The 27,225-nt window shown below is 43.6% G+C and overlaps 2 protein-coding genes across 3 annotated transcripts in view; both read left to right on the forward strand.

Annotated features, from left to right (window-relative positions):
• Positions 1-257: 257 nt before the first annotated feature.
• On the forward strand, positions 258-22,805 carry CLCA2 (chloride channel accessory 2; the record flags this gene model as incomplete). The annotated part of the gene is made up of 14 exons (XM_081194142.1): positions 258-647; positions 5,204-5,341; positions 6,990-7,140; positions 8,275-8,383; positions 9,354-9,522; positions 10,440-10,667; positions 11,225-11,452; positions 12,843-13,020; positions 13,217-13,323; positions 15,722-15,943; positions 16,527-16,797; positions 17,350-17,520; positions 19,856-20,092; positions 21,285-22,805. Coding segments are annotated over 14 exons (3,027 nt in total), but the record flags the coding sequence as incomplete, so codon positions are not given.
• Positions 22,806-24,329: 1,524 nt separating this feature from the next.
• The window catches only part of LOC308586868 (calcium-activated chloride channel regulator 1-like), a 33,461-nt gene continuing 30,565 nt past the window's right edge, over positions 24,330-27,225 (forward strand). For both annotated transcript variants that reach the window (XM_081193985.1, XM_081193986.1), the window contains exon 1: positions 24,330-24,632. The gene's annotated coding sequence lies outside the window, so the exon portion shown is untranslated. The remainder of the gene's footprint in view (positions 24,633-27,225) is intronic.

Genomic DNA, 27,225 nt, shown 5'->3' on the forward strand with positions numbered 1-27,225 from the left:
AGGTGCCAGGAAGATGCGCGTTCTGTCTTCCACCCTCGCTAGGGGACTATCTGCTTTAAGGCCGTCCAGTCAGGGGGCACATACCCGATCTATCAGCTTCCCTTGCGCCCATGCACGACTTTTCTCCGGGAGAGGCGAGCGCAACTTGGGATGAGGGCTGCGATTTCAGAAGAAGTTGCGTCCCGTCTGAAAGGGAGAACAACCCATGCGCAAGAGAAACTCTCCATTTTCCCGATCTCGAGAAGCAGCTGAAGTGAGAGAAGCTGAAGAAATACGAAGCGCCCGCGGGGGAGGGAAGACAAAAAAACAAAATCACAAAACACAAATCCCGTCTCCATACGACGCGCCTCGTTTTGGCAATCTCCAGATCGTTGCGCGCAGCTGCAACAAAACCTGCAGCGCGTCGTTGTCTTGCGAGGGAAGCGCTGCGGACTTCCGACGTGCTCCTCCAGAAAAGGATGGCCAGAAAAAGCGATGCGGGGGCCGGCCCCGTGGGGCTGCTGGGGCTGAGCGTGGGTCTCGCCCTCCTGCAGCTCCTCGGAGGGGGGGTCACCGCCGCGACGCTGAAGGGCAGCGCTTACCAGGGGCTGCTGGTCGCCATTCACCCCTCCGTCCCCCAAGAGGCGAAAATCGTCTCCAGCCTTAAGGTAAAAGATGAAGGGAGGAGGCAACCAGTGCTGTTGCCAATGGACCCTTCGCGCATCTGGTGATGGGAAGCGGACCCCAGGGGGAAGGGACCCCGCAAGGTCATCCAGTCCAACCCCGCAATGCAGGCATCGCAGCTAAGTCCTGATGGCTCTGCCTGCCTACGACTGTCATTTTACCACTTTGGCATTGCGCACGCCTTCCGCGTTGCGGTTATGTATCGCCACCTGGATTGTCTTTGCGCCTCGGTGCTTCAAATTTTGCCTGCCCCTGCCTCTCTTAGTTCACCAGCGGGCACGACAAAAAATATTTGCACACTTGCAACTGAAGACTCGTGCGGAGTTCAGAACAGCAGGGACATGATAGAAGCATCTTCAATGTGAGCACATTGAAGATGCTCCTATCGTGTCCCTGATCTTCTGAACCCCGCACGAGTCCTTAGTTGCAAGTGTGCAAATATTTTTTGTTTGCAAAACACAGCTCTAATGCTATAAAAAGGTGGCAGGTTGTCTGTGCCAATTTCGCGACTCTCAATGGTTTAATGCGTTCAGGGCGATTTTTCTATGTGAAACCCACCAGTTGCACAACCCCCCCCCCAAGGAGTTGGTCACGGTGCTTGTGGTGTTGCATAGACCTCCCTTTGCGCCTTTACGCAAAATGTACTGATGCATCTGTTCTTTAAAATTCTGTTCCGTGGCTGCACGTCGAGGCATCTTCCACAAACATGTGGTGTTCCTGAACACATTTGTTCCTCTGCGCCTTTTGCAAAGTATTTTTCTCATTTCCATGCTCAGCAAGAGCCACAGCTACCCTCGTATTGATCAGATCCAAAGCATTCACGGAGGAAAGTGTGGAATCCCAAGGATGCTCGCTGTGATCTGAAGGTGCACTTTGAAAGAACAAAGGTCGTTAGATCCACTGCTTGCTTGTTTGAATCCTTTCATTCAGCTGGTATTGGGGGGAGAAGTATCTTCCTTCATCTATGTAAGGTGGTGTCACTGTCAACAGCTCTTATTCTGCCTAATGCTCCTGTAGCGAGTATATACACCAGGCACTACAGAACGGCCCTGTTGGCTTCTGCTGATGCTGACTTTGGGCGCATAGTTCGTAAACGGGTACTTTAGTCTCAATAAATGCAGTTGGAACATAAGACAGAAGGCAGCCTGCCTCTCCGAAGGACGGCTGCTGCTCCGGACCAAGCATTCAAGGGGGGCTCAGTGCCGGATTTACATATAAGCTAAACAAGCTATAGCTTAGGGGCTCCCCCAGTTAGGTCTGTAAATTACCATATAGCATAAATTCAACACAAAAAACTGTGACAATTTGTTGTTGACAAAGGACAGCTGAACATATAAAGGGCCCCATTACCTTCAGTAAGGGATGCGGGTGGCGCTGTGGGTTAAACCACAGAGCCTAGGACTTGCCGATCAGAAGGTCAGCGGTTCGAATCCCCATGACGGGGTGAGCCCCCGTTGCTCGGTCCCTGCTCCTGCCAACCTAGCAGTTCAAAAGCACATCAAAGTGCAAGTAGATAAATAGGTACCATTCTGGCAGGAAGGTAAACGGCATTTCCGTGTGCTGCTCTGGTTCGCCAGAAGCAGCTTAGTCATGCTGGTCACATGACCCGGAAGCTGTACGCCGGTTCCCTCGGCCAATAAAGCGAGATGAGCGCCGCAACCCCAGAGTCGGTCACGACTGGACCTAATGGTCAGAGGTACCTTTACCTTTACCTTCAGTAGCTTAGGGCCTCATCAAACCTAAATCTGGCCCTGGGGGCACTACTGACCTCCCCCCGCATGCTCTATCTCTAGGCAGATCTGGCTGCCGTCCTAACCCTAGTTACCCCTAGGGCGACGAACCATTTCTGCCTGTCAAATAGCTGCCAAAAACTGAAAGGTAATCTTAAATCCAGATATATATATATATTTAATAGTAAAGAATAATGTTTGGGATCCTGATCCCCTATAGTTATGGATTTAAAATCTGAAAGTGTTCCCCCTCTTTTTTGCTGTACATCTGGACTGGATCTGGTCTCTGCTTCCAGCGGTCAGGAATTAAGGGACTTTCTGTGCCAGACTTCACTGCAGCACACCCTGAAAATTATGAAGCTGCACCTCTTTCAGAATTCACCAGATCTTCTGGATCTGGGTAAGAAAGGTCATTGGATATACCTGCCCAGGGCTCTGCAAACTACGGGTTACTTCTCATGGCTTGTTCGCTCAGCTCCTACAACTTCCTGCTCCACTCCTCCCTGCTGGCTCCTTCCCCGATGTAACTGGTTCCAGACAGGCAGGGACTTGTAACCCTACTTACAATTTCAGGAAGTCATAGACTGTGATCCTTGGATGCTGATAAATCTATTGTCAGTGAGATGAGAAATGCAAAGTTGTTCCCCCACATATCCCCTGTGCCCATGGGAATAGCCTCCTCCTAATTGGAGAAATGGTGCTTTTATGCCAATCTCTTCTAACATTGCTGTTTAGCAACTATAGCAAGCCACATAAATAAATAAATAAATAAATAAATAAATAAATAAATAAATACATACATACATAAATACATAAATTAATTAATTATACTCCACCCATATGGCTGGGTTGCCCCAGCCACTCTGGGCGGCTACCAGAAAAAACACACACAATCAAACATCAAACATTAAAAACTTATCGAGACAGGGCTGCCTTCAGATGTCTTCTAAAAGTTGTGTAGTTCTTTATCTCCTTGACATCTGAAGGGAAAGTGTTCCACAGGGAGGGCTCCACTGCTGAGAAAGGCCTCTAATTGGTTCTCTGTAGCTTCAATTCTTGCAGTGAGGAAACCACCAGAAAGCTCTCAGAGCTGGATCTCAGTGTCCGGGCAGAACGATGGGGGTGGAGACACTGCTTCAGGTATACAGGACCAAGGCTGTTTAGGGCTTTAAAGGTCAGCATCAACACTTTGAATTGTGCTCAGAAATGTACTGGGAGCCAATGAAGGTCTTTCAAGACTGATTTTATGTGGTCTCGGCAGCCGCTCCCAGTCACCAGTCTAGCTGCCACATTCTGGATTAGTTGTAGTTTCTGAGTCACCTTCAAGGGTAGCCCCACATATAGTGCACTGCAGTAGTCCAAGCGGGAGATAACCAGAGCATGCACCACTCTGGCAAGACAGTCTGCAGGCAGGTAGAGTCTCAGCCTGCGTACCAGATGGAGCTGGTAGACAGCTGCTCTAGACACAGAATTGACCTGCACCTCCATGGACAGCTGCGAGTCCAAAATGACTCCCAGGCTGCGCATCTGGTTCTTCAGGGGCACAGTTACCCCATTCAGGACCAGGGAATCCACCACAACTGCTTGCCTCCCTGCCCCCCCCAAAACAGTACTTTTGTATTGTCAGAATTCATCCCCAATCCATTAACCTCCATCCATCCTCCAACCACCTCCAGACAATGAGTCAAGGAAGGGCTGTGAAGGAGTAGTTAAGAATGCAGTCCTGAACACACTTACTAAGAAGTCAACCCCATCGGATCAAGTCCTCCTTGGGAGTAAACATATGCATAGGACCACATTCTACAGAATGCTTCTAGAATTAGCAATATTTATTGTAAGGAGAACAGATTTGTGTTTCCTCGGCTCAAGAATGCGTGTGAGGCGAATCCAAATGTTTCATGATAATGGCAAACTTGGTTTGGAAATCCTTTTGGATTTCCTAGTAGAATGGGCATGCCATATCGACACTGTGGTGCTTGAACCCTTCTATTAAAATGGCAGATTTAAGGAGTGGCCTGGATAGGTCTAGTTTTAATGCGAGTGAACCTGCTGCAACAGAAGCCGGTTGTTTTTGCTGCTTCAGCCCATGTTTACAGTTGTGAAATTATGAAGGCAATTATAATTGCCCAGACAAGCTGTGTGTAGTGTGTGTTTCAAATCTGACTTCACGCACGCTTCACGAAAGCTACTGCTTTGAAAGCGTTGTGAAATTGATAAAATAGTCCTTGTGCCCTGGCTCTCTGTGGTAGAATTTCTATGTAGTTTGAAGCACAAAACCTTTAGCTATGAGGATCGAGGGAAAGGTTTGCCACTTTTCAGTTATCATAAAATGTTTTCATAAGCAGCAAAGCATTTCAGGAATGCAGATATCACTACCAAGCCATTTTCTGGCATTTCTCCTGCCTTCCTCAGCCCTGCAGCTGCTTATTATGGGTTGTTTTAGTCTGTGTTCACTGTACACTCCTTGAACTTCCAGTGCTGGGATTTTTTTATCACCCAACGTGCATTATGTATCCCGTACTTTGTTATAAAATACCGCCATTTAATGTGTTGTTTCGCAAACCATGTGGGGTCTTTAAACAATTCCTAACTTCGGGACCTCTTTTTCTAGAAAAATAGCCCTGAATCGGACAAATTATTAATTAAAAATTTCCGGGTTAACATAATATTCACTATTTCTCAAATCAATGTTCCTTTCCCTGTCCCCCTCTGAAGTTTCATTCCAGTCTGACTGGATGATTGCATAATCTATGAGTTTACACTTTCCTCCTTGCATGAACTACTTTCCTATCATTTCATTCTCTTATTAGGAAATGATTACTGAAGCTTCCTTCTACTTGTTCAATGCTACACAAGGAAGGGTTCATTTTGGGAGTGTCAAAATTTTAATACCTGCAACATGGGAAAGAAACAATTACGCAAAGCCAACGCAAGAGGCGTACACAAAGGTACGTATTAAGGGCAGCGACCTGGGCCTGCTATTCCTCATTTCTTCCATCCATCTGCCTCCAATTAAAACAGTTGCTGAACACAGTAAAGGTAAAAGGTAAAGGTAAAGGACCCCTGGACAGTTAGGTTCAGTCAAAGGCGACTATGGGGTGCAGCGCTCATCTCGTTTCAGTACTTGGGCTTTTTCTTTAATGTAAACGTTAGTTGGATCCAAAATTCCCAAGATTGTTCTGATCCTAATAGATGCTGGTTTGCTACAGGCATGCATATAATACATGTACTTTTTTGTTTGGCCCAGCATATCCAGATATGTATAATCTTGACCTGTGCTTTAATCTGATTTTCCCTTTTCTCCACACCCTCCATATTGCAATGTGTATGGAGCTTATCATTGAATTTAATGATCTTTGTTCTAAACAGTTGCATTTTTACTGTTTTTGCTGATTATCTCATTATATAACAACAACAACAACAACAACAACAACAACAACAACAACAACAACAACAACAACAACAATTTATTACCCCACCCATCTGGCTGAGTTTCCCCAGCCACTCTGGGCGGCTCTCAATCGAGTGTTAAAAACAATACAGCATTAAATATTAAAGACTTCCCTAAACCGGGCTGCCTTCAGATGTCTTTTAAAGATAGGATAGCTGCTTATTTCCTTCACATATGAAGGGAGGGCGTTTATTCTTCTCCGTAAACCGCTTTGAGGCTTTCTACAATCAAGTGGTGTAGAAATTTTACTAATCGAATGAATAGCACATCCCATCCTATGAGTTTATTTGCTTGCATAGCGAGTGAATCTCAAAGCCACCTTATTTAAGGGGGGGAACATAATGTGTAAAGTCATTTCAAGATCTGCTCGGAACAAATCTTGTACACTCCATTGCTAATAGCACAAAGAGCAGGTTATTTCTGATCAGGTGGTAAGTACAGCTAATACAGTAGTTACTTACTGCCCACACCCACAGTGCATTTGTGTGCCTCTTCATACATTCCAGCTTTTAAATGCGCTGTGTTGATGCTATCATTAATCAGAGGAGCCAGCTTGGGTCCCAGGTTATGGGTGCCCAGTGTGTGTGGCGTCATGACGTCACGCACACCCCCTGGCCTCAGAACCTGACTTCCGGTGGCACCTCTGAGGCCTCAGAGATGCTGTCTGAGGCCTTGCAAAACCTCAGAAGTTGTGGGGGCCCCTGTCATGTGGGTGCTGAGCACCCACAACAACATTTTTGTGGGTGCCCAGGTACCCAAAGCCCCCTATAGTTGGCGCCCCTGTCATTAATTAACAAGCAATAGGACTTACCATATGTTGAGACTTCATTCCTCTTCACGTTTCTCTGGGAGTAAACTCCATTGAACTGACTGGGTCTACTTTTGAGTAGGCATGCATAAGATTTCACTGTCAAGTGCAATCTTCATAGTATGACTAAAAAGGGTGCAGTTTAGTACTTTTGCAGTTCAAAAACATGTTTACTGTATTCCAGCGTGTCTGTTCTGGGGGTGGGGGGTGGGGAGAGTATTATGAAATCTGGCTATGACATGTAAGTAATTGTTGGACTTTACTCCTGCTTTTGTCAGTGATTAATAATAAGCGTACCTATTCAAAACCCGCTCATTAAACAAAACTTTCATTTCAGGCAGATGTCATTGTTGCTCCTCCTTATTGGAAACATGGACACGATCCATACACATTGCAATATGGAGGGTGTGGAGAAAAGGGAAAATACATACATTTCACCTCTGACTTCCTGGTAAATAATGATTCGATTGGAATCTATGGACCACACGGTAAATCCTAAACAAATAATTATTATCTTTCTTCTTCCGTTACCTTTTGTGATTCAAAAAAGTACAATTTTAAAATCTCACATCTGCATGGTAACCAACAAAGAATATCTTTAATAATTAACAGTAACGGTGTCTTCATATGTGATTCTTTTTAGTTTTTAATAAACCTTTATCACACTGTAAAGTTACATATATATATTGCATACCATATGCCAGTATGATAAATCCACCTATAGATAATATTCAGTATCAACACAAGGGAGCTGGTCCTTCAAAAAAAACTTATAACGTTTTAAAAACAGAAATAAAGTACAGGTTGTTGAATCTTGAAACCATTTGAATTGGGACATAGAGTATCATGTTTGTGGCCCTGCATATTACTTTTCAGATAATGGGGGAAAATAATTGATTAAAAGCATCTAGTGTTGTTGTTTTTTAAAGGAAATTCATTAAATGGCATGCTGTGTTTGCTAGAGGAAATTTCAAATATTTTCCTAGCACCACAGCAATCGAGAGATAATGCAATCTCTCGATTGCTGTGGTGCTAGGAAAATATTTGAAATTCTCCAAAATATTCTCTTGCGATAAAGGCACTGACAAAGTTGGGAAGGTGTCAGCTGCTGAAAATTGGCACAAACTGGTGCCATTGGCAGCCTTAAGACACTTGGACAGCTGCATTTCGTAAGCTGCAATAGGTATCCTAACTGGGCTGGGGGTTTCACTGCAATCGATAGCCAGGAAAAATGTCATTGGGGTTCCCTGCAATGACCTACAATTTAAAGAGTGACTGTTTAAGGGTCTCAAGACCAGATTTGTGTTTGGGAAGCTTGCAGATCCAGCTTTTGGGGGAGGCTCAACCAGTTAGGGCAGCCTTGGACTACAACTTCCATCAGCTCGCAAGGCCAGAGCTCAGGGATGATGGGAGTTGTAGTCCAACATCATCTGGGGACCCACAGGTTGAGAACCACTGAGTTAGGGTGACAGTACAGGAACTTGAACTCTTCCTGTCTTACAGGTCAAGCACACAATCCCCTTTCCTGCAACACTACCTGCTCTGTAGCGTTTGCTGCTATGGGACTATGTTAGATTACTACCAAATGTCACAATGCAATTTCCGTGCTTTTATTTATACAGGCAGGCTTTTCGTCCATGAGTGGGCCCACCTTCGGTGGGGGGTATTTGATGAATATGACAGTGCAAAGCCTTTCTACATATCGAGTCAAAACCAGGTGAAAGCCACCAGGTAAAATTTGTGTATGTGCAGGTGTGTTCAAACTAAACAACTCTGTATATAGTTTGCAAAAAACACCTTATCAATAATGTGTGGCATTTCAACACCTTCTATTACATGGAATCTTAAATAATATCTACAATGCCAAAATAATAATGACATGTGCCATTCAGTATCGCAGCCAAACAGTTCGAATATTCCTGAATTAAGTCCATGAAAGCGATTCTCTCTGTATATACTTGTGATGGTGCGATCCTGACAACGAGATGCCTGGATTTCAATCTCTGTTTCGTGAATCTTCTTCTGGTCAGCCCAAAAAGGAACTCTGAATTGTACATAATGAGCTTGTAATAACTTCATTCAATACAAACCATAAGCAAGGACAGGAATTGTGGCCGTAAGACAACTCGCTTATATATAATGGCAATCCAATGCTCCACCAAATAAATCGCCTCTAACAGTGCTCTTTTTTGTAAAGGCTGATGCAGCCGCAGCCGCAGCCACAGGTGTGCTTTTTTCAGAATAAAAATTACCTGCTTCGTGTTTCTTTAAAGGTTTTAAATGTTTGTTTTCTTTTGCACTCTCACTCCCTTGGGGAGCACAATATGTTGTTGAAAGCCAGTGTGGTGTAGTGGTTAAGAGTGGTAGTCTCGTAATCTGGGGAACCGGGTTCACGTCTCCGCTCCTCCACATGCACCTGCTGGGTGACCTTGGGCCAGTCACACTTCTCTGAAGTCTCTCAGCCCCACTCACCTCACAGAGTGTTTGTTGTGGGGGAGGAAGGGAAAGGAGAATGTTAGCCGCTTTGAGACTCCTTAAAGGGAGTGAAAGGCGGGATATCAAATCCAAACTACTACTCCTCCTCCTCCTCCTCCTCCTCCTCCTCCTCCTCCTCCTCCTCCTCCTCTTCTTCTTCTTCTTCTTCTTCTTCTTCTTCTTCTTCTTCATGTTCATGTCCTGATTGCCTTGTGCCTATTCCTAGGTGTTCTTCTGACCTAACGGGAATTTATGTCTGCGAGAAAGAATCCTGCACTGAAGGCACCTGTGTCATTGATCAGGCAACAGGACTCTTAAAAGAAGGGTGCACTTTTATACACGACAAGGAGCAAAATGCATTATCTTCCATAATGTACATGCAAAGCTTATCTTCTGTAAGTACAGTTCAAGAGAGATCGTACATGACGTTTCCTGTACTACAGGGATGGGGAAACTGTGGCTGAACTGCATCTCCCACATCTCTGACCATTGGGCATGCTGGTTGGGGCTGGCTGGAGTCCAGCAGCCTCTGAAGGATCAGTGGCTGAAGGTTGCATATGGAAAAGGGGGCTTATATCTTCCCAGGTGTTTAGGTGATGTTCTTGAACGTATTGCTCATAAAGCCACTTCTGCACTAAGAAGGAGGTGGGTTGCAGGCTTCACGGTCCCTCCACGCATGCGGCAGCCCCACGTGATTGGGGGGAATTCTCAGCTGCATCACCCCCTGGCCAGCCAATCGGCTGGCTTGGGAGTGGGGCCTGCCCTATAAAGGCAGGACGGGGCCGGGGATCTCCCTCTTTGCTGCCCGCCAGCTTTTCCTGCTTTTTCCCCACCGTCCCGCCCTATACGTTTTTCTTTCTGACCTTGCTATGGACCTTGGTTGGTCGCCGTTGAGGGGCCTGGTAGGAATTTTTCCACTTGGCAAATTGGCACCAGCCGCTTGGTTTTTGCCTACCTCATAGCAAATCGTCACAATTTCCTGGGTATTCTGGGTAATCTGTTTTCGTCATTCGCAATTGTTCATTTCCAGAAGAAGAAGATTGGGATGGAAACAGCACTCTTGGAAAGCTGGGAGCCTTTCTCTCTAAGCCCTTGTGTGTGGGGGATTTCTGTGGTTACTAATGGAGATGTGTTCTGCAAGTGTTTCACACAATCATGGAATTGTAGAGATGGAAGGGACCCAAGGGTCATCTAGTCCAATGCCTTGCGATCCTTGATCATCTTGGGTGCCCTCCTCTGTACACGTTCCAGCTTGTCAATATCCATCTTAAATTGTGGTGCCCAGAACTGTCTTGCTGTTTTCTGTTTTCAGGTGTTTGAATTCTGTGACTCAAGCAACCATAATGCTGAAGCTCTCAATGCCCAGAACAGGATGTGCAGTTACAAGAGCACATGGGATGTCATCATGAGCTCTGATGACTTTAAATCTGATATTCCTCTGACCAGCAACAACAGTCCTTTGCCCCCAACCTTCTCACTTTTACAAGCAATAGACAGAGTGATCTGTTTAGTCTTGGATTTTTCCAGCAGCATGGATGAGGTAAAGCCTTACTCTTTGAGGCAAAAATGAACACCTGCTCTGAAATTGACATTCCTTTGCTTTTGTTTTCAAAAATGCTATCGATTATAGAGTTTATTAAAGATCACCAACGTCAGGTAAGTGCCAGAGAATAAAATATCAGTTTTTATTAGTTTTATATCAGGTTTTTTCTGTATTACAAAACAAACATAAACAGGGAAAGGCACATCTATCATCTCTACTTTCAATTCATGGTCTTTTTCATAGTTCATTTACGTTTTGTGAAATACATTTTTGTCACAGATATCTTGTGGTTGTGGAGAGATATGGGGCTATTGTTCTTCCATTTTATCCTAATCTCTCGATTTATCAAGAAGAAGAATAAACTTTTAATGATACCTCTTTCTCCACCCCCCCCCCCAAGACAGTCTTCTGTTTGGAGAACCACATGCAAATTTTCTGGTTGTAGGAGAATTCTTGAACAGGCAGTATACCCTGCCTGATATTGTTTCCATGAAAACATGTTGCATTATTATTTGTGGGTGAGTGAATAACAGGTGATATTTTACCTCCTACAGAACAATCGAATCATTCGGATGCGTCAGGCAGTAGAAGTGTATCTACTGCAAATTGTGGAAGAGAACTCCTATGTTGGGGTTGTCACATTCAGTGAAGGAGGAGAAGTAAAATCTCAGATCTGGCAAATAACGAGTGCTGATATACGGAAGCAGCTTGCTTCCGACTTGCCAGTTGCTTCATACGGCGACAGAGCAAATGTTTGCACGGGTTTACAGCTGGCGCTGCAGGCGAGTTCTATTTATTATTGCCTCTCTTGCCACATTTCGGCTCATAGGAACATTTTGGTTTTTGGTGCAGGAACTGGAACTATTCTTGCGGGGCAATTGTGTAGTCACCCAGTGTTTTTGAACAGAACTTCCAAATGCAATTGAAAAGAAAAGAATTTGGAAAGGTCTTCTATCTAGCTAACAAGAGACAGCAAATCGGTATACAGAAGGAAAAATAGAAAACTTAAAACGGAATAAAAATAAACCGAAATGAGCCCCACGTCAAGTGTTCAGACTCATAATCCTTGTTTAGGTTGCAGTCTTTTATGCACGGAACTTAATAAGATGCACCTGGTCTTCATAGGACTTAATTTCTGGGTTGACATGCACTTCCATAAAAGCTCAGCAAGGGAGTAGACAGCATGCAAAATTGCAACAAAATAAACAAGAACATAGAAGATCTTGCTGGGTCAGGCCAGTGACTCATTTAATCCTGCATTCTGTTCTCACAGATGCCTGTGGGAAGCTTACACGCAGGACTTGAGCAATAACAGCACAATAAAACCACCCACAAAAAAACCACACAACAACATATGTTGATGAGGGTAAAGTTCTGTACCTACGATAATAAGCATCTGCTGTGTCAGAAGTAGGCTGACTTTAGGCTCGAAGATTTCCTCCCCTAAAAACTTGAGGTCTGGCACCCAGAGCCAGGGCAAAACAGTGGCTTGAGTCAATTGTGTCCTGTTGTTAAATACCGTATTTTTCGCTCCATAAGACGCACCTAGTTTTTGGAGGAGGAAAACAAGAAAAAAAATATTCTGAATCTCAGAAGCCAGAACAACAAGAGGGATTGCTGCCCAGTGAAAGCAGCGATCCCTCTTGCTGTTCTGGCTTCTGGGATAGCTGCGCAGCCTGCATTCACTCCATAAGACGCACACACATTTCCCCTTACTTTTTAGGAGGGAAAAAGTGAGTCTTATGGAGCAAAAAATACGGTAAGTCTTATTTTGCAGATTAGGAATACTAAGACTGAGATAAATAAGTGATGAGCATAAGGCTAGACATGGCAGATATTGTTATTATTTATTTATTTCATAGTTATTTTTTAGATTTGCTTCCTCCCTTGCTCCCATTGCTGATGTCCTCAGCATTTATAAAACATAACAATTCCACAAAACCCTTACTATTTAACAATTAAAACCATCAAAGAAATGGGTGCTTTTCATTGCCTTATTTTTCTCAAAAGTTGTCAGTATACAAATCTTTGGAAATACATGACTTTAGTCCTGTGGATAGGAATCACAGCAATATAGTGAAGTATTAAGGAGTCTCTTAACTTGTGACATTTTCTTTGCCAGGATAATTTACCGAGTGTCCTTAATATTAGTGGTTAATTATTTGCTTCCAGGTAATTAAAAAGCATGACAAAAGTGTTTCTGGTTCTGAAATCATCTTATTGACCAGTGGAGACGACAGTTCACTTAGCAAGTGTTTCTCTGATGTCATTGACGCTGGCTTAATCGTTCATACCATCGCTCTGGGGCAGTCTGCATCCCAAGAACTGGAACAACTGGGCAAAATGACAGGTAAGACTGTCTGTTTTAGCAATAGCAAACACCCTTTGTGGTTGTTGCTCATTAAACAAACAAGAATATTTCAAAGGAAAATTCAGTGTGAGCCAAAGTCTGGACAGCTCCATTAATCTCTGAAATAGTAACCTAGTCAAATGAAGTTAATTTTTTATTCAATTTTTAAGATATTTCCTTGTACTCTCTTTTTCAGGGGGGCTGAGTTTTTTTGTCACTGATAGACAAGATTCAACTGGCCTAATAGACGTCTTCAGCGTCATTGTAGCAAGTGATGGAGATACCAGCCACCAGCCAGTCCAGGTCTGTTCATGTAGATACTGTATATCTTGCTGTTTTACATAATAAGGCAAATACATTTTAATAGGAGGCATGGAGAAAGCAGTTCTGGAGCCCACACGTTCATAAGCTATTATTTTAGAACATTATTTTAGTTTGATAAAATAGAACGGGTGCCCCTTATATCTCATACTGCAGCTCTAGATTTTATCTCAAATTTTGTATTATTTGAATTTGATATGACTCCTTGGACAACAATTAGTCAATTGAGGGCATATTGGGAAGAAGGCAGATGTAATAAAAAAAGAGAGAGTCTTAGAACCATAGATTTGGAAGACGCCAAAAAGATCATTCTGTCCGAATCTTTCATCCAACGTGGGACTTGAACGCAAGGCCCTGAGATTAAGAGTCTCATGCTCTACTGATGGAGCTATCCCTCAGGTATGCATGCAGTATGTTGCACTGTGAGCTTAATTTCCTCAGGCTGTAAAGTTTGAATGGCATCGTGGCATTACAAGCAATTGATCAGCTCTCAGTTCTGCCTCTGTCTATGTTTCAGGTGGGATGTGTATCTTTTGGGGTATGTGTGTGGATGAATTAAAGCAGTATACATACAATTTATCCATTTATCTATTCATCACCGCATTAAAAAAATAAAGTAACAACACCCAGAAGAAGAAAAAACATTTTTTTTGAAAATTGAGGGGGGGAGGAAGTTTCTTTGCGATAATCATCTTTCCCAGGCCCACCAATCCAAAGGTACCTTCTACTTGAAGCATAAAAAACTACTTTAAGCGTAGAAAACACAATGAAAGCATTCCAGAGTCACACCCACTGCTCTAAAAGGGTTACACCTCCATTTCCTCTCAGTTCACTAATTTCCCATCCCACTGTCCTGACCAGCTCCTTTCCCAGAACCAGATATTTGTGTTTTTTTAAAAACCAAACAAACTGTGGTGACATGTTTAATTTGGCCCTTTGTCATTCCTGTCCGGAATGTGCAAATCTTACAACTTACCTTAATAGCTCAATTTACTTAGTTATCAACTTAATTATGCACATACTTGCTCTGCTTGTTGATGCAGCCCATGGCAAGTTATAAAAGGGCCTATAGGTAGCTAAAGAAGGTAAAAGGTAAGGACCCCTGGGCAGTGAAGCCCAGTCAAACTTGACTATGGGGTTGCGGCGCTCATCTTGCTCCAGGCCGAGATGACAGACAACTTTTCTGGGTCATGGGGCCAGCATGGCTAAACCGCTTCTGGTGCAACAGAACACCGTGACGGAAACCAGAGCGCACAGAAAGCCATTTACCTATCTACTCACGCTGGCGTGCTTTTGAACTGCTAGGTTGGCAGGAGCTGGGGCAGAGCAACAAGAGCTCACCCCATTGTGTGGATTCGAACCGCCAACCTTCTGATCAGCAAGCCCAAGAGGCTCAGTGGTTTAGACCACAGCACCACCCACATCCCTATAAAAGGAACCACAGAGCCTAGGGCTTGCCAATCAGAAGGTCGGCAGTTCGAATCCCCGAGATGGGGTGAGCCCCGTTGCTCGGTCCCAGCTCCTGCCAACCTAGCAGTTTGAAAGTACATCAAAGTGCAAGTAGAGAAATAGGTACCGCTCTGGCAGGAAGGTAAACGGTGTTTCTGTGCACTGCTCTGGTTCTCCAGAAGTGGCTTAGTCATGCTGGCCACATGAGGGAGCTGTACACTGGCTCCCTCGGCCAATAAAGCGAGATGAGCGCCTCAACCCCAGTGTCGTCCGCGACTGGACCTAATGGTCAGGGGTCCCTTTACCTTTAAGCACAGGGGTGAATAACAATCAAGGCTGTAATCCTCAACACATGTATGAATCTTCCATTCCATTGAAATCCATGAATTGCAGCCTAAGGGTTGAAGTGCTATTTTGTGACGTGTGCTGTCTTCTTTGGGGGGTGGGCTGGGGGGCTGGGGAGGCAGAATCCAGAAGGAACTTAACTGCTTACTCACTCTGCAATTGCCATAGTGCTCATCTGCCAGAGTGAGCAAAGAAAGTATTTTTGGAACATGGCTGTGGCTGAAAAGGTGTGGATTTTGTTTCGGGGGATTTCTGTGCCCCTATCTGGCTTTGTTAATTTGTTTTAATTGCTTGTCACCCGTAGTGTTTTTAAATGCTATAAAGAATCATTGCAATGTTGATGTGTGCTGAACGGAATATTTCAACTGGGGCTCATTTTACATTGCTACAAAGAGGATATGTTAAGCAAGCCTGGCCAGTCTTGGCCCTCCAGATGTTTTGGAACTACAGCTCCCATCATCCCTAGCTAACAGGACCAGTGGTCAGGGATGGTGGGAATTGTAGTCCCAAAACATCTGGAGGGCCAAGTCTGGCCATGCCTGTGTCAAAGCAAACGGGAAGTTATCATTATTCTGGTTTTGTACAGATTGAAAGTGCGGCTGAAAGAGTGAAGGGCAATGGTCAGATTGAAAGGTCGATGATTATTGACAGCACAGTAGGAAACGACACATTTTTTGTAGTGACGTGGCTGGCAAAGGAACCCAATATCGTTCTTCGTGGCCCTAGAGGAAAATACTTTACAAATGGGGAATTTGATGTCAATCCACTTTTCCGCACAGCTCGCCTGCAGATTCCGGGGATTGCTGAGGTAACAGTGAATTGTCTTTCAGTTGTTTCTATCGGGGACTTGCCTTTGGATGGAAAAATAATACAAATCAATCTGGCTAACCTGATTCATAAATAAACACTCACACCCTGCTCACACATGAAAACAATTCTCACTACAGCCAACCAAAGACAACCAACCACACCTTAAGCCACACCCAACTTCTCTCACCACCAAGGAAATACGTCAGGTGAATAGGAAGAGAAACCACACAAGTAACACTGACACAATCCCTCACACACACTAAGTAGAATAATAGAAGCATAACCACCCCACCCCACTTGCCACACCCCCTTCAACTCCCTTTTCCCCTTTTCCTTTCCCACCTTCTTCTTTCTAATTGTTTAAACCAATTCGTGAACCAAGAAAGTACATCTTGACCACTAATAATGAAACATCTGTTCTAGATATTTCCCCACATTTATTATGCTATTTTTGTGATATACAAGTGGCATGAGAAAACTTGGTGTACTTATTTCTACAGCGTTATTCTTGTTTATAAAACCCAATAAAAAAAAAATCTATTTAGGCTGAACGCTTTTGAGCATATAAATTTGTTTTTCAGGCTGGGGATTGGACATACTTACTCACTAACTCTCATGGGCTCCCTGAAGTCCTCACAATGACCATGACCTCGCGAGCCGTAAAGTCTGACGTGTCTACCATCACCGTGAGAACCCACACAAATAAAGATACAAACACCTACCCAAGTCCAATGATTGTGTATGCACTGGTTAATCAAGGCTTCTCTCCCATTCTTGGTGCAAATGTGACTGCCATTATTGAGCCAGAGAGTGGAGATCCAATTATCTTGGACCTTTTTGACAATGGTGCAGGTAACATATGTTTTTATAAGTTTATTTTTTTAGCTGATGAATGGATCACTCTGCTTCAAGTCAGATTCCTGTCCTGTTTGCACATCAATTTAAAAAAAAAAACCCAGAGAAAAAATGTGCGTTTAAGTTGGAAAATGTGTATTTCATTGCCAAAGAAATGTACTTTATCCTAAAACACATATTTTAAACACATTGGGGTAAGGTTTTTGACTGAGAATTACATAGAAAAATTTGGAGAAGGGCAAAATATGAATGACAGTTATAATCCAATTTGTCCAGAAGTTATAAAGGGAAAATCAATTGTATATGAGTTGAATGGCAATGGAATACAATGGGGTATGAAGTGAGAAGTGTGTCCCATAAGGCTTGCCGTCAAGTAAATATGTATAGAATTGCAGGCTTAGTGGTACATTTCACCATTACTTAAACAATATTATATTTTAGGGAATTTTTAATGGGGTGGCAGAAACTGGCTGATTCAAGCACAGACTAAGAGGATTTTTCCAAAGCAGATTAAACACTTTTTGTGTTTGTATTTCCTCGCTGCTGCAGGTGCAGATACGATAAAAAACGATGGTGTGTATTCCAAATATCTCTTTTCTTTCGTGAGAAACGGAAGATATAGCTTGAAAGTCCGCGTCCAGAGGGACAGCCAGACAATTAGCCCATACCCTGCAACACTCTGGAGCCCTGCAATGTATATTCCTGGTTACATAACAAATGGTAAGGCTTTGGGATGTCAGTCGTCAAGCCGTGCTCTCGTGCACTTGTTTACCTCCATGGACTTGAACAGAAGGTGTTCTTAGTGTATTACAGCAAGAAGAAGCACTACTTTGCACAAGCACCGCTATGGAAATATTTAGGGAGACAACTATGTCATGGCCACAGGCTAGCTCTTTGAATTCTCCTCATAATCATGTGGAAAACTCTCACCAGGCTGTATTGGCTGTACCTCATGGGAAGCTGAATCTAGTTTTGAAAAAACTTGTCGACACGCAGATCCAAGCAGTTTACATGAATGGTTCATTGGGATGAAATATTCCTAGATGCATACATCCTAGAAACATTCAGCCTCCATAGTGTGTTTTGTAGCTTCATTGTGTTGAGCTCTCATTTCTGCCCAACCCAGTTATCCTCTCTGAAGGATGCTGAAGCCTGTTAAGGTCTCAGATAGGACATTTTTCTTTCCTTCCACTTCTTTCCCCCCCATTTGGCACCCTCAGCATTCTTTTTTTTAAATTTTCAATGCAGAGTCATAACAAAGATTACAAACATTGAATCCAAAATAATACTATACAAACAAAAATCCCCGGAACATATAGAAAAAAACCACAAAAAAAACAGAAAGGAAAAGGGAAAAACAAACAAACAAAGGAAACAAAACAAAACTAAACAAAAACGAAAAAGCACACATCTACAGAAAAAAACCATATCATTACGTACATAAACACAAATTGACTTCCTTCCTTTGTTCTAAGACCTCAGAAAATTTACTCTTACTGTATTGTTGTGTCTAATTAGATTACTTCCACCTTGGTACTTTTTATTTTTTTACACCATTTTTCTTTTTCTTTAACCCTGTAAAGCATCATTCATTACATACCAATATACTAACTCCAGAACAATGTTTTTTTCATATACTCTTTAGCACAACCCCATTCTTTTAATAATTTCTGGTCCGATTGTCCCCTTACGTAAGCTGTGAGTCTTGCCAGATTTATGTATTCACATAATTTAATTTGCCAGTCTTTCACTGATGGAATTTTTCTGCCTTTCCAGTTTTTAGCTATAAGCATCCTGGCAGCTGTTGTTGCATAAAGGAATACTTTCCTTTGATTTTCGGGGATATCATTTGTTATTAAACCTAAAAGGAATGCCTCCGGTTTTTTACTGAAAGATATTTTAAACATCTTTTTGAGTCCTTCATAGATTTCATTCCAGAATTGTTTAATAGGTCGGCATTCCCACCACATTCTGTGGCACCCTCAGCATTCTGTGGCCAAATTGCCCTCATCATTCTGTAGAGGTCATTAGGCATAGGTCCTTCTTTCAAGACTTAGGTTTCTAGCAGCTTTTAAAATAAAAATTGAAATTGCAAGCACATATATTGCTACATGAAGGGACGCGGGTGGCGCTGTGGGTTAAACCACAGAGCCTAGGACTTGCTGATCAGAAGGTTGGCGGTTTGAATCCCAGCGACGGGGTGAGCTCCCGTTGCTCGTTCCCTGCTCCTGCCAACCTAGCAATTTGAAAGCATGTCAAAGTGCAAGTAGATAAATAGGTACTGCTCCAGCGGGAAGGTAAACGGCATTTCCGTGCTCTGCTCTGGTTCACCAGAAGCGGCTTAGTCATGCTGGCCACATGACCCGGAAGCTGTACGCCGGCTCCCTCAGCTAGTAAAGTGAGATGAGCGCTGCAACCCCAGAGTCGGTCACGACTGGACCTAATGGTCAGGGGTCCCTTTACCTTTTATATTGTTACATACTTGGTGAGTCTCCATAATATGAAGAAGCCCATACCTTCTGTATTGGGGTAGCCCCATTTTGCTTCCAAGTGGATAGGCATCGGAAGAACCAAACTCAGTATTAGAAGGAATGGAGATGATTATTGCTGCTATTAGCTAGCAAGGGCTTTCCAGGGATAGAGCCACGGGCATCACAATGGCTAACCTGGCTGGGGCAGGGTAGCAGCAAGGTCAGGATTGTGTGGTTACATCAGAGGGACCATCAGTGGCCCTCTGAACCAATCCAGCACTCCCCTCTATTGCAGCCGCAAGGTCTCAGCCTCACTCCAGCCCTGCAGCAGCAAAACCAGTGCTCTAACCCACCCTGTACCATGTTACTGGGCATCCCCAAAACTGTTACTTTAGACGGAACCTGGGTGTTTCTTTATGGAAAACACGGGTACTACCAATGAGATAGGGACCTATTACTGTTAGGTTGTTTATTTCCTTTTTGGCCTACTTGCCCCAAAGTCCATTAGTCGCTAGTTCGTTGGAAGCATGCTCAGCTGGTCTTTAGCTCTCTTTTGTGTATTTGTTTATGTTGGTGTGGCATAGGTACAATCCAGATGAATGCACCGAGGCCATTGATGAATAGTGAAGATACACACATCAGCTCTGGGGGCTTCAGCAGAATAGCTGCTGGGAGTGCTTTCACCATATCTGGAGTTCCCACTGGCCCCTATAAGGATGTGTTCCCACCATGCAAAATTACTGATTTGGATGCCAGAACAGAAGAGGACAAAATTGTTTTAACCTGGACAGCTCCAGGGGATGACTTTGACCAGGGACAAGGTAGGTTCAGTGTTTCTTATTTTCTTTGCTAATGAAAACTGTTTAAAAGTAGGGTGTTTTAAAAAAACCAACAACCAGTGTTTCCCAAACTTGGGTCTCCAGCTGTTTTTGGACTACAACTCCCATCACCCATAGCTAGCAAGACCAGTGGTCAGGGATGATGGGAACTGTAGTCCGAACACAGCTGGAGACCCAAGTTTGGGAAACCCTGTTTTAAACTACATTGATAAAATCTGCAAGCAAATCCATATTGGATGTGCACTGAGCTTTGGATATATATACTTTTGAGACCCATAAATATAAGTAAAACAGAATTCCAATTCAAAACGACCCTCTGCACATCTCTGCTGTAACTTGGACTCTGGAAATCCTATTTGTAGAGGGAAACCGGAAACCAAACAATTCCTTCCTTGTTTGTTCCTTCTTAAATATCATCATAGCAAGTATTGGTGGTGATCCTCTCTTAGTTAAACCTACTCTTTACTGCAGTAGTTTTGCCCCAGTAGTCTCAGTTTGTGGATCAGTTGCTCTGCATGCTTTTATACATATAGTCCGGCCCCCTGCAATGCAGGAATATGCAACTGTTCCATGCGGTGATCAAACCTGCAACCTTGACATTATCAGCACCATGCTCCAACCAACTGAGCTATCCAGATAGGAATGCCTTGCTGATGTAGCCAGAATGGCTCTATCTATGTACAAGAAGGGAGATATCAACAGGCTTGAGAAAACCCCAACATTTGCAGATTATTATTATTATTTTTTTAAAAAAAAATTTGGGGAAACCCCAAAACAAACTTTTAAGGACTGCGTATGCCGACAATTTGTGGAGGCTCCAGAGTGAAAGAGGGTAGCAGCACATTGCACAGTATAATGTTTTGTTGCAGGGCCCACTTGCCCGCATGTTAATTCAGACGCAAATTTGTATCTGCCTCTGAGTGCTGACAATGGTCAAAATGCCCTTGGTGTCCTATTGTGTCCTTAGACTGAAACCATTGTTTTTTGCTAATTATATCCTGTTTGGTAGTATTGTCTGCTTATTTTGGTTGGCTGAGGCTGCAATTCTGTGGGCACTTTCTTATAAATAGGCAATAGCTTGGGGTGAAAAGTGTTGAATCCTGTTACTTCCAGGCAACTGCAGGAAAAAACAAACACTTTATAGCCTTTTGTTATCTTGGTTTTTTTTCCCCAGCTGCAAGATACGAAGTGAGAATAAGCCAAAGTTCTCTGGAACTGAGGGAAGAATTTGAAAACGCTGTACCCATAAATACCTCCAGCTTGGCACCTCAGCCTGCAGGTTCCAAGGAAATGTTTGTGTTTCAACCAGAAGCCTCGGCAAACGTCACCCTAATTTACATGGGCATCCGCACAGTGGATAAGTCTTTTTTGTACTCTGACCTCTCCAACATAGCTCAAGCACTTATTATTCCTGGGAAGGCTACTCACATCGCTCCTGCCAAGTACAGTGCCTTAGCAGTCGTTCTGACAACATGTGGGCTGCTGTTATTGGTTGCTTCTTGCCTTATTGTAAGCACCATTCTATGGACTTCGAAGAAAAAGAAAAAAGTAGCAATTGATGAAGCCATACTATCACATTCAGATTCAGCATTGGCAGTTTAGGCGTTTTCTTCTTTTGAAGTTTAGTCGTTGTTTAATCATGTCCGACTCTTCGTGACCCCATGGACCAGAGCACGCCGGGCACTCCTGTCTTCCACTGCCTCCCGCAGTTTGGTCAAACTCATGTTCGTAGCTTCGAGAACACTGTCCAGCCATCTCGTCCTCTGTCGTCCCCTTCTCCTTGTGCCCTCCATCTTTCCCAACATCAGGGTCTTTTCCAAGGAGTTTTCTCTTCTCATGAGGTGGCCAAAGTATTGGAGCCTCAGCTTCAGGATCTGTCCTTCCAGTGAGCACTCAGGGCTGATTTCCTTAAGAATGGATAGGTTTGATCTTCTTGCAGTCCATGGGACTCTCAAGAGTCTCCTCCAGCACCATAATTCAAAAGCTTCAATTCTTCAGCAGTCAGCCTTCTTTATGGTCCAGCTCTCACTTCCATATATCACTCCTGGGAAAACCATAGCTTTAACTATACAAATATAACATAACCAGGAAAGAGATCTTGGGATTATGGTGGGTAGCTCGATGAAAATGTTGACCCAGTGTGTGGCAGCAGTGGGGGGGGAAGGAGAAATCTATGTTTAGTGATAATTAGGGACCGAAATGAGTGCTCACGCCTGCCTTTGTGGGCGCCCTTTGCGGGACCGCATGCAGCACCTCGGGCCATGTGGGACGCACCAGCTGGTTGGGCTGGCCTGCCTCCCTGTGTTAGTCATTGGAGGTTCCTGCCAAACCTCAGCCAATCAGTTCCACAGGGAGGTGGAGCCAGTTGCTTAAATAGGAGGCGGAGCCAGCAGCAACCATGCGGTTGGCTCCAGAGCTTCAGGGTCCCCTCTTAAAGGGGTTTGTAAAATGGGAGTGACTGGCCATACACTGAAAGGTTGTCAGTGAACTCCCCTGAGTTGCAGGGATATGGGGTGGTCTGCCTGCGTACACAAGCATCTTACTGTACACCCTCCCATGTCCCATTCACCCCAGGAGGAGTCCCAGTTCCTCTGGCTGGGGGGCTGGGAGGGATACACGCCCAATGCCTAAGCCAATGTCTTCCTACATCTGAAAGGTTTAATAAAGTTGTGGCTAATTTTTAATTCCATAAAAACGTTGTCACAAGTCATTATTCCTTCTGGTGGTCTCTTGGGGCTGGGGGTGGTCTTTGCCTGGGCACGCAAATAAAATCGTTGATATGCTATTTATAGAAATTTATGATGTGAACACACTTGGAATACGGTACACCATTCCGGATGCCCAAAAGTAAATGTTAGAGTTGGGAAAGGTTTGGAAAAAGGCAAGCCAAATGAAGCTGGATCAACTCTCCTATGAGGAAAGGTTTCAATATTTTGCATCTTCACTCAGGAGACAGGGCAGCTTGCTGCTGAATAACTGGGGGACATGAGCAGGACAGTGCTGCTGTGCTCATTTTCTGCTTGTCATCTTCCCATTGGCATCTGCTTGGCCATTGTGAGAAAAGAATGCAGAATTATATAGGCCTTTGGTCTGATCCAGCCAATCTATTTTTGCGTTCTTTTACATCCATTTCTTAACTATGGAGGAAGAAGGGAAATACCGTATTTTTCGCTCTATAACACGCACCCGACCATAACACGCACGTAGTTTTTAGAGGAGGAAAATCCGTAGGCATGCCACCCATAGGCATTCCCTCCATAACACGCACAGACATTTCCCCTTACTTTCTAGGAGAAAAAAGTGAGTGTTATGGTGCAAAAAATACGGTATATGTACCCTTTTACTGTCTTGTAGAACCAGAACGTGGAAACCCCCCCCCAAAAAAAAAAATTAACTCAGCAAAGCTGAAGAAGGTTTGTAATTTCAAATTTGGCTCTAATTTTTATGAAGTTTCTTTCCCCTTCCTAATGATATATTAAGCCAGTTCATCTCTTTCTCCCCCTGCCCCCCCCTGTAATTTTCTTGGTTAGAAAGTTAAAAGGAAAGGGTGTGGGTTTCTTGTGAATTCGAAACCTCACTGCAGCCCACAAAGCAGCACCATCCTCTGGCAAGCTTGCCCCCAAAGCAACTAGAGAAGGGGCTGCTCTCTCATTCCCCAGGGTGTGGAGAGGCCAAATGCAGGGTACTTCAGAAGCCACAAGAAGTTGATCTCCCAAACCCGCCTGGCCTACGTTTATCACTGCAGACATTGCTAGAGTCACAGAACAAGTAATACGAGGCCCCCTTTCTAAGACTAGCCAATAGCTCGCAGGCCACTCTCCTCCAGAAGATGTTGTCCCAAGAAAAACAACACTGCATCCCTCGGTAGCCACGGACTCCTACGGCTGCAGCGCGCAGGGCCGTCTTAAGCATATCCGACACCGTGGTGCAAAGATCCCTCCGGCGCCCCCCGTTTCCCAGACCACCCTGGCACAATGCGCCAGTAAGCCCAATAGGAAAGACAGCTCTGGCAGCGAGTGATTCCCCCTCCAATCGTGCTGTCTTGAGGGACACAAGATCTGCAGTGCTCATTTCTCCTCAAGATTTCTGCTCCGTCAAGGCTGGCAAAGTGCCCTTGAATTTCAAATCGGAGCTCAGCTCATCTTAGGGAAGGTCAGAATGTGTGTGTGCCTGAAGCAGAGACTAGCATGTTAGTTTGCTTCCTCTAGGAAAAAATGTCCATAAATCATGTGGCTGTCACATCAAGATAAATGGAACAAGGGTAGGGTCTTGAGGATCGTAGCCTTTATGTGGGAGACAGATTCCTGGACTTTCAGCAGATGCATGAAGGATTGTCCAGAGCAGACAGATACCTGCCTTCCTACAAAGGGGGAGAATGTGAGCACAGATCTGTTGCTTTGTCCCCTTCACTGCTCTGACACTTTTTTCTGGAGAATAACAGGCCTGCCAGGATTTGTTTCTTAGAGATTTTCCTGCTTCGCTGCCCCACTGCACAGCTGTATCTCTCTAACCCTCTGAGCAGGTGGGTAAGCAAGTTCATTTCTTAGCTCTTCTACTCTTGCTAGCTGGTGAATAATGAGATCCAAAAAGCACTTAGGCAAAGCAGTTCGAGTTTCTGTCTATCATCAAATGAGCCTCAAAAGCTGGGGGTTTTTTGTGTGTTGTTGTTGTTGTTGTTGTTGTTTTGGTGATGTTCACATTTTAGGGCCAACCTACATGTCATGATAAAGATGCTTTTACAAAAGTGAGCTTCATTGGACTGTTTTTATTTTTAAGGAAGCAGCTGTGTGAAGTTCTGATCCAGGGACTCAGCTACACTCAGTCAGTTGTATCGTTGTAACTCCGTTGTAAAGATGCAACTCCAGATGGGGCTGTAGAGCACAAAATTTGTTTGTGCAATTTTACATAGGGTTGTTTTTTCCTTTTGTTATAACAATCTAATGTATGACTTCTTTATAGTGTTTCCCCCCCGTGTGTAGATCCTGCCCAGGTCACAACTGTGATACAGATTGTGGCCTTCCACGAGTTTTTCACCAAATATCCCACCCTTTGGTTGGGTGTCTGAAGGTGCTGTCAGGTGCTGAAGGCAGGATTTGGGGCAATAAGGTGGAACAAGGCCCCACATGCCTTCCCCTTCAAAATTTGTTAAGTTGTTGTTTAAATTGCTGTTGAACGGCAGGTAATAACAACTAATAACATTTGTTGTGATTAATAAAAAGTGAGATTAATTAAAGATTCTTTAAAAGCATTACTGAGTTCATAATACAATTGTGTGAGTGTGTCATTGTGTAGTTTCTCAATTAATGGAGCCTAGAATTACAACAATTAGCCTGTGAAAATCCCTATTTTTTTGAGGTAACAAAGGGTAACTCCATACTTGTAAATGTGGGGAATGTATGCATTTTGTGCATATTTATTAGCTGGAGAACTGTCTTGCAAAATTCCGAAAAGTGTGAATTTCACAGGATAGCCAAGTTATGGTTCACTTACTGTTTCATAAAGTGCAAATTAGGTAACATTACATTTAAATATGAACTGAACTGATTTGTCTCCGTCCAAGTGGATGTTGATTCCCCCCCCCCCCTTATTCAATTTGGTTATACACATGAATAATATAACTTATACTTGGTCTCGTTGCTCTGGAACTGAGATGTGATGTTGGAGCAGCAGTTAGCAATTCAGTGTGGCACCACAGCACCATGCAAGTGATATTTCAGGGCACAGAGGGGTGGGCAGCATTGGGGCTGAGTGTGGCCCCATAGTGCAGAATCTTAAGCATCAGAGGAGTACTTCTCATCCTCTAGCACCAGTGCATAGCAGTATTTGCAAAAGGAAGGCTGGAGCTTAGAAAAGACGAGTCAGTGCTGGAAAATTCTTCACCATACGCAGCATTCTAAATGTTATCATCCAAGACCACAGAATAGATTTCCCTATTTTATTGTTGTAATTTCTTTTTACTTGTTTTACCTTTCAATCATAAAAAACAAAATGCTTATGCAGTGAGGGGGCAAAGTATTTGATCTCCTGCTAAATTTGCCCGTTTGCCCTCTGAGAAATGTCCAGTCCATAATTTTAATGGTAGGTTTATTGTAGCTGTGAGAGACAGAATAACAACAGGAAAACCCCCAGAAACCCAGAAGACAAAAGTCAGAGATTGATTGAAGTTACTTAAAATGGGGGGGGGGGGGAATCCCCTAATATAATAAATAGATTGTGGACTCTACCAAACTTTGGGCATCCACTTCCCTCTCTTTTAATGGGGCTGTGGATGGGATAAATTTCATTTCTTTTGAAACAAAAAGTTTTCAATTTCCACAGCAAGATATACTGAGATGTATGTTTTATATCTTAACTTAAAACACCCAATATTTCGTCTGGTTCCATACTTGGTTACTTTTAAATTCTGCATTGACAAAAAACAAAAACAAAAAAATCTTCTTTGTTTCTTAACCTAACAGGACATTCTATGGGAGGAACATCCCACAGAACTATGAAAAGGAACGTGTCAATTCAACTATCACAATGGATAATATTTCATTACTATTTAAACAAAGATCCTGTGTTTCCCCAGCGCAGGCTCAAATGGATCAAAGAGAAAAGTTATCTATTTATCTTGTTTATTTGCAAAAATGGAAGGCGGTGGGGAGTGGGACAGGAAGGAAACCAGAATTTTTCTAATGGTCCATTTGGTGCCATTGTTAGCATTCTCCCCCATCTAGATGCCCTCATCACCAGGAAGGATATAGGGCTTGTCTCAGTGCTTATCTCAAAGTCCTATGGCAGGAAGAATGACCCTCTGTAAAGAAGAATGCTTGGTCAGCATCTTTTTACCTTCTATGGCCTTTAGCCCAGGCCTAGAGCATCGTTATGGCTTCCTGAAAGCATACTCTGGCTTGCACAATGCATTTGTTATATTGGTTCTTTTATTTCTGTACACCACCTCAGCACCCATCAAAGAAGTCGAAAAAGTACAGCGGTACCTTGCTTCTTAAACTTAATCCATTCCAAAACCAAAGCGTTCCAAAACCAAGGCACGCTTTCGCATAGAAAGTAATGCAAAATGGATTAATCCGTTCCAGACTTTTAAAAACAACCCCTAAAACAGCAATTTAACA

Source organism: Podarcis bocagei (genome assembly GCF_964188305.1).
Source record: "Podarcis bocagei genome assembly, chromosome: 5".
NCBI classification, from domain to species: Eukaryota; Metazoa; Chordata; class Lepidosauria; order Squamata; family Lacertidae; genus Podarcis; species Podarcis bocagei.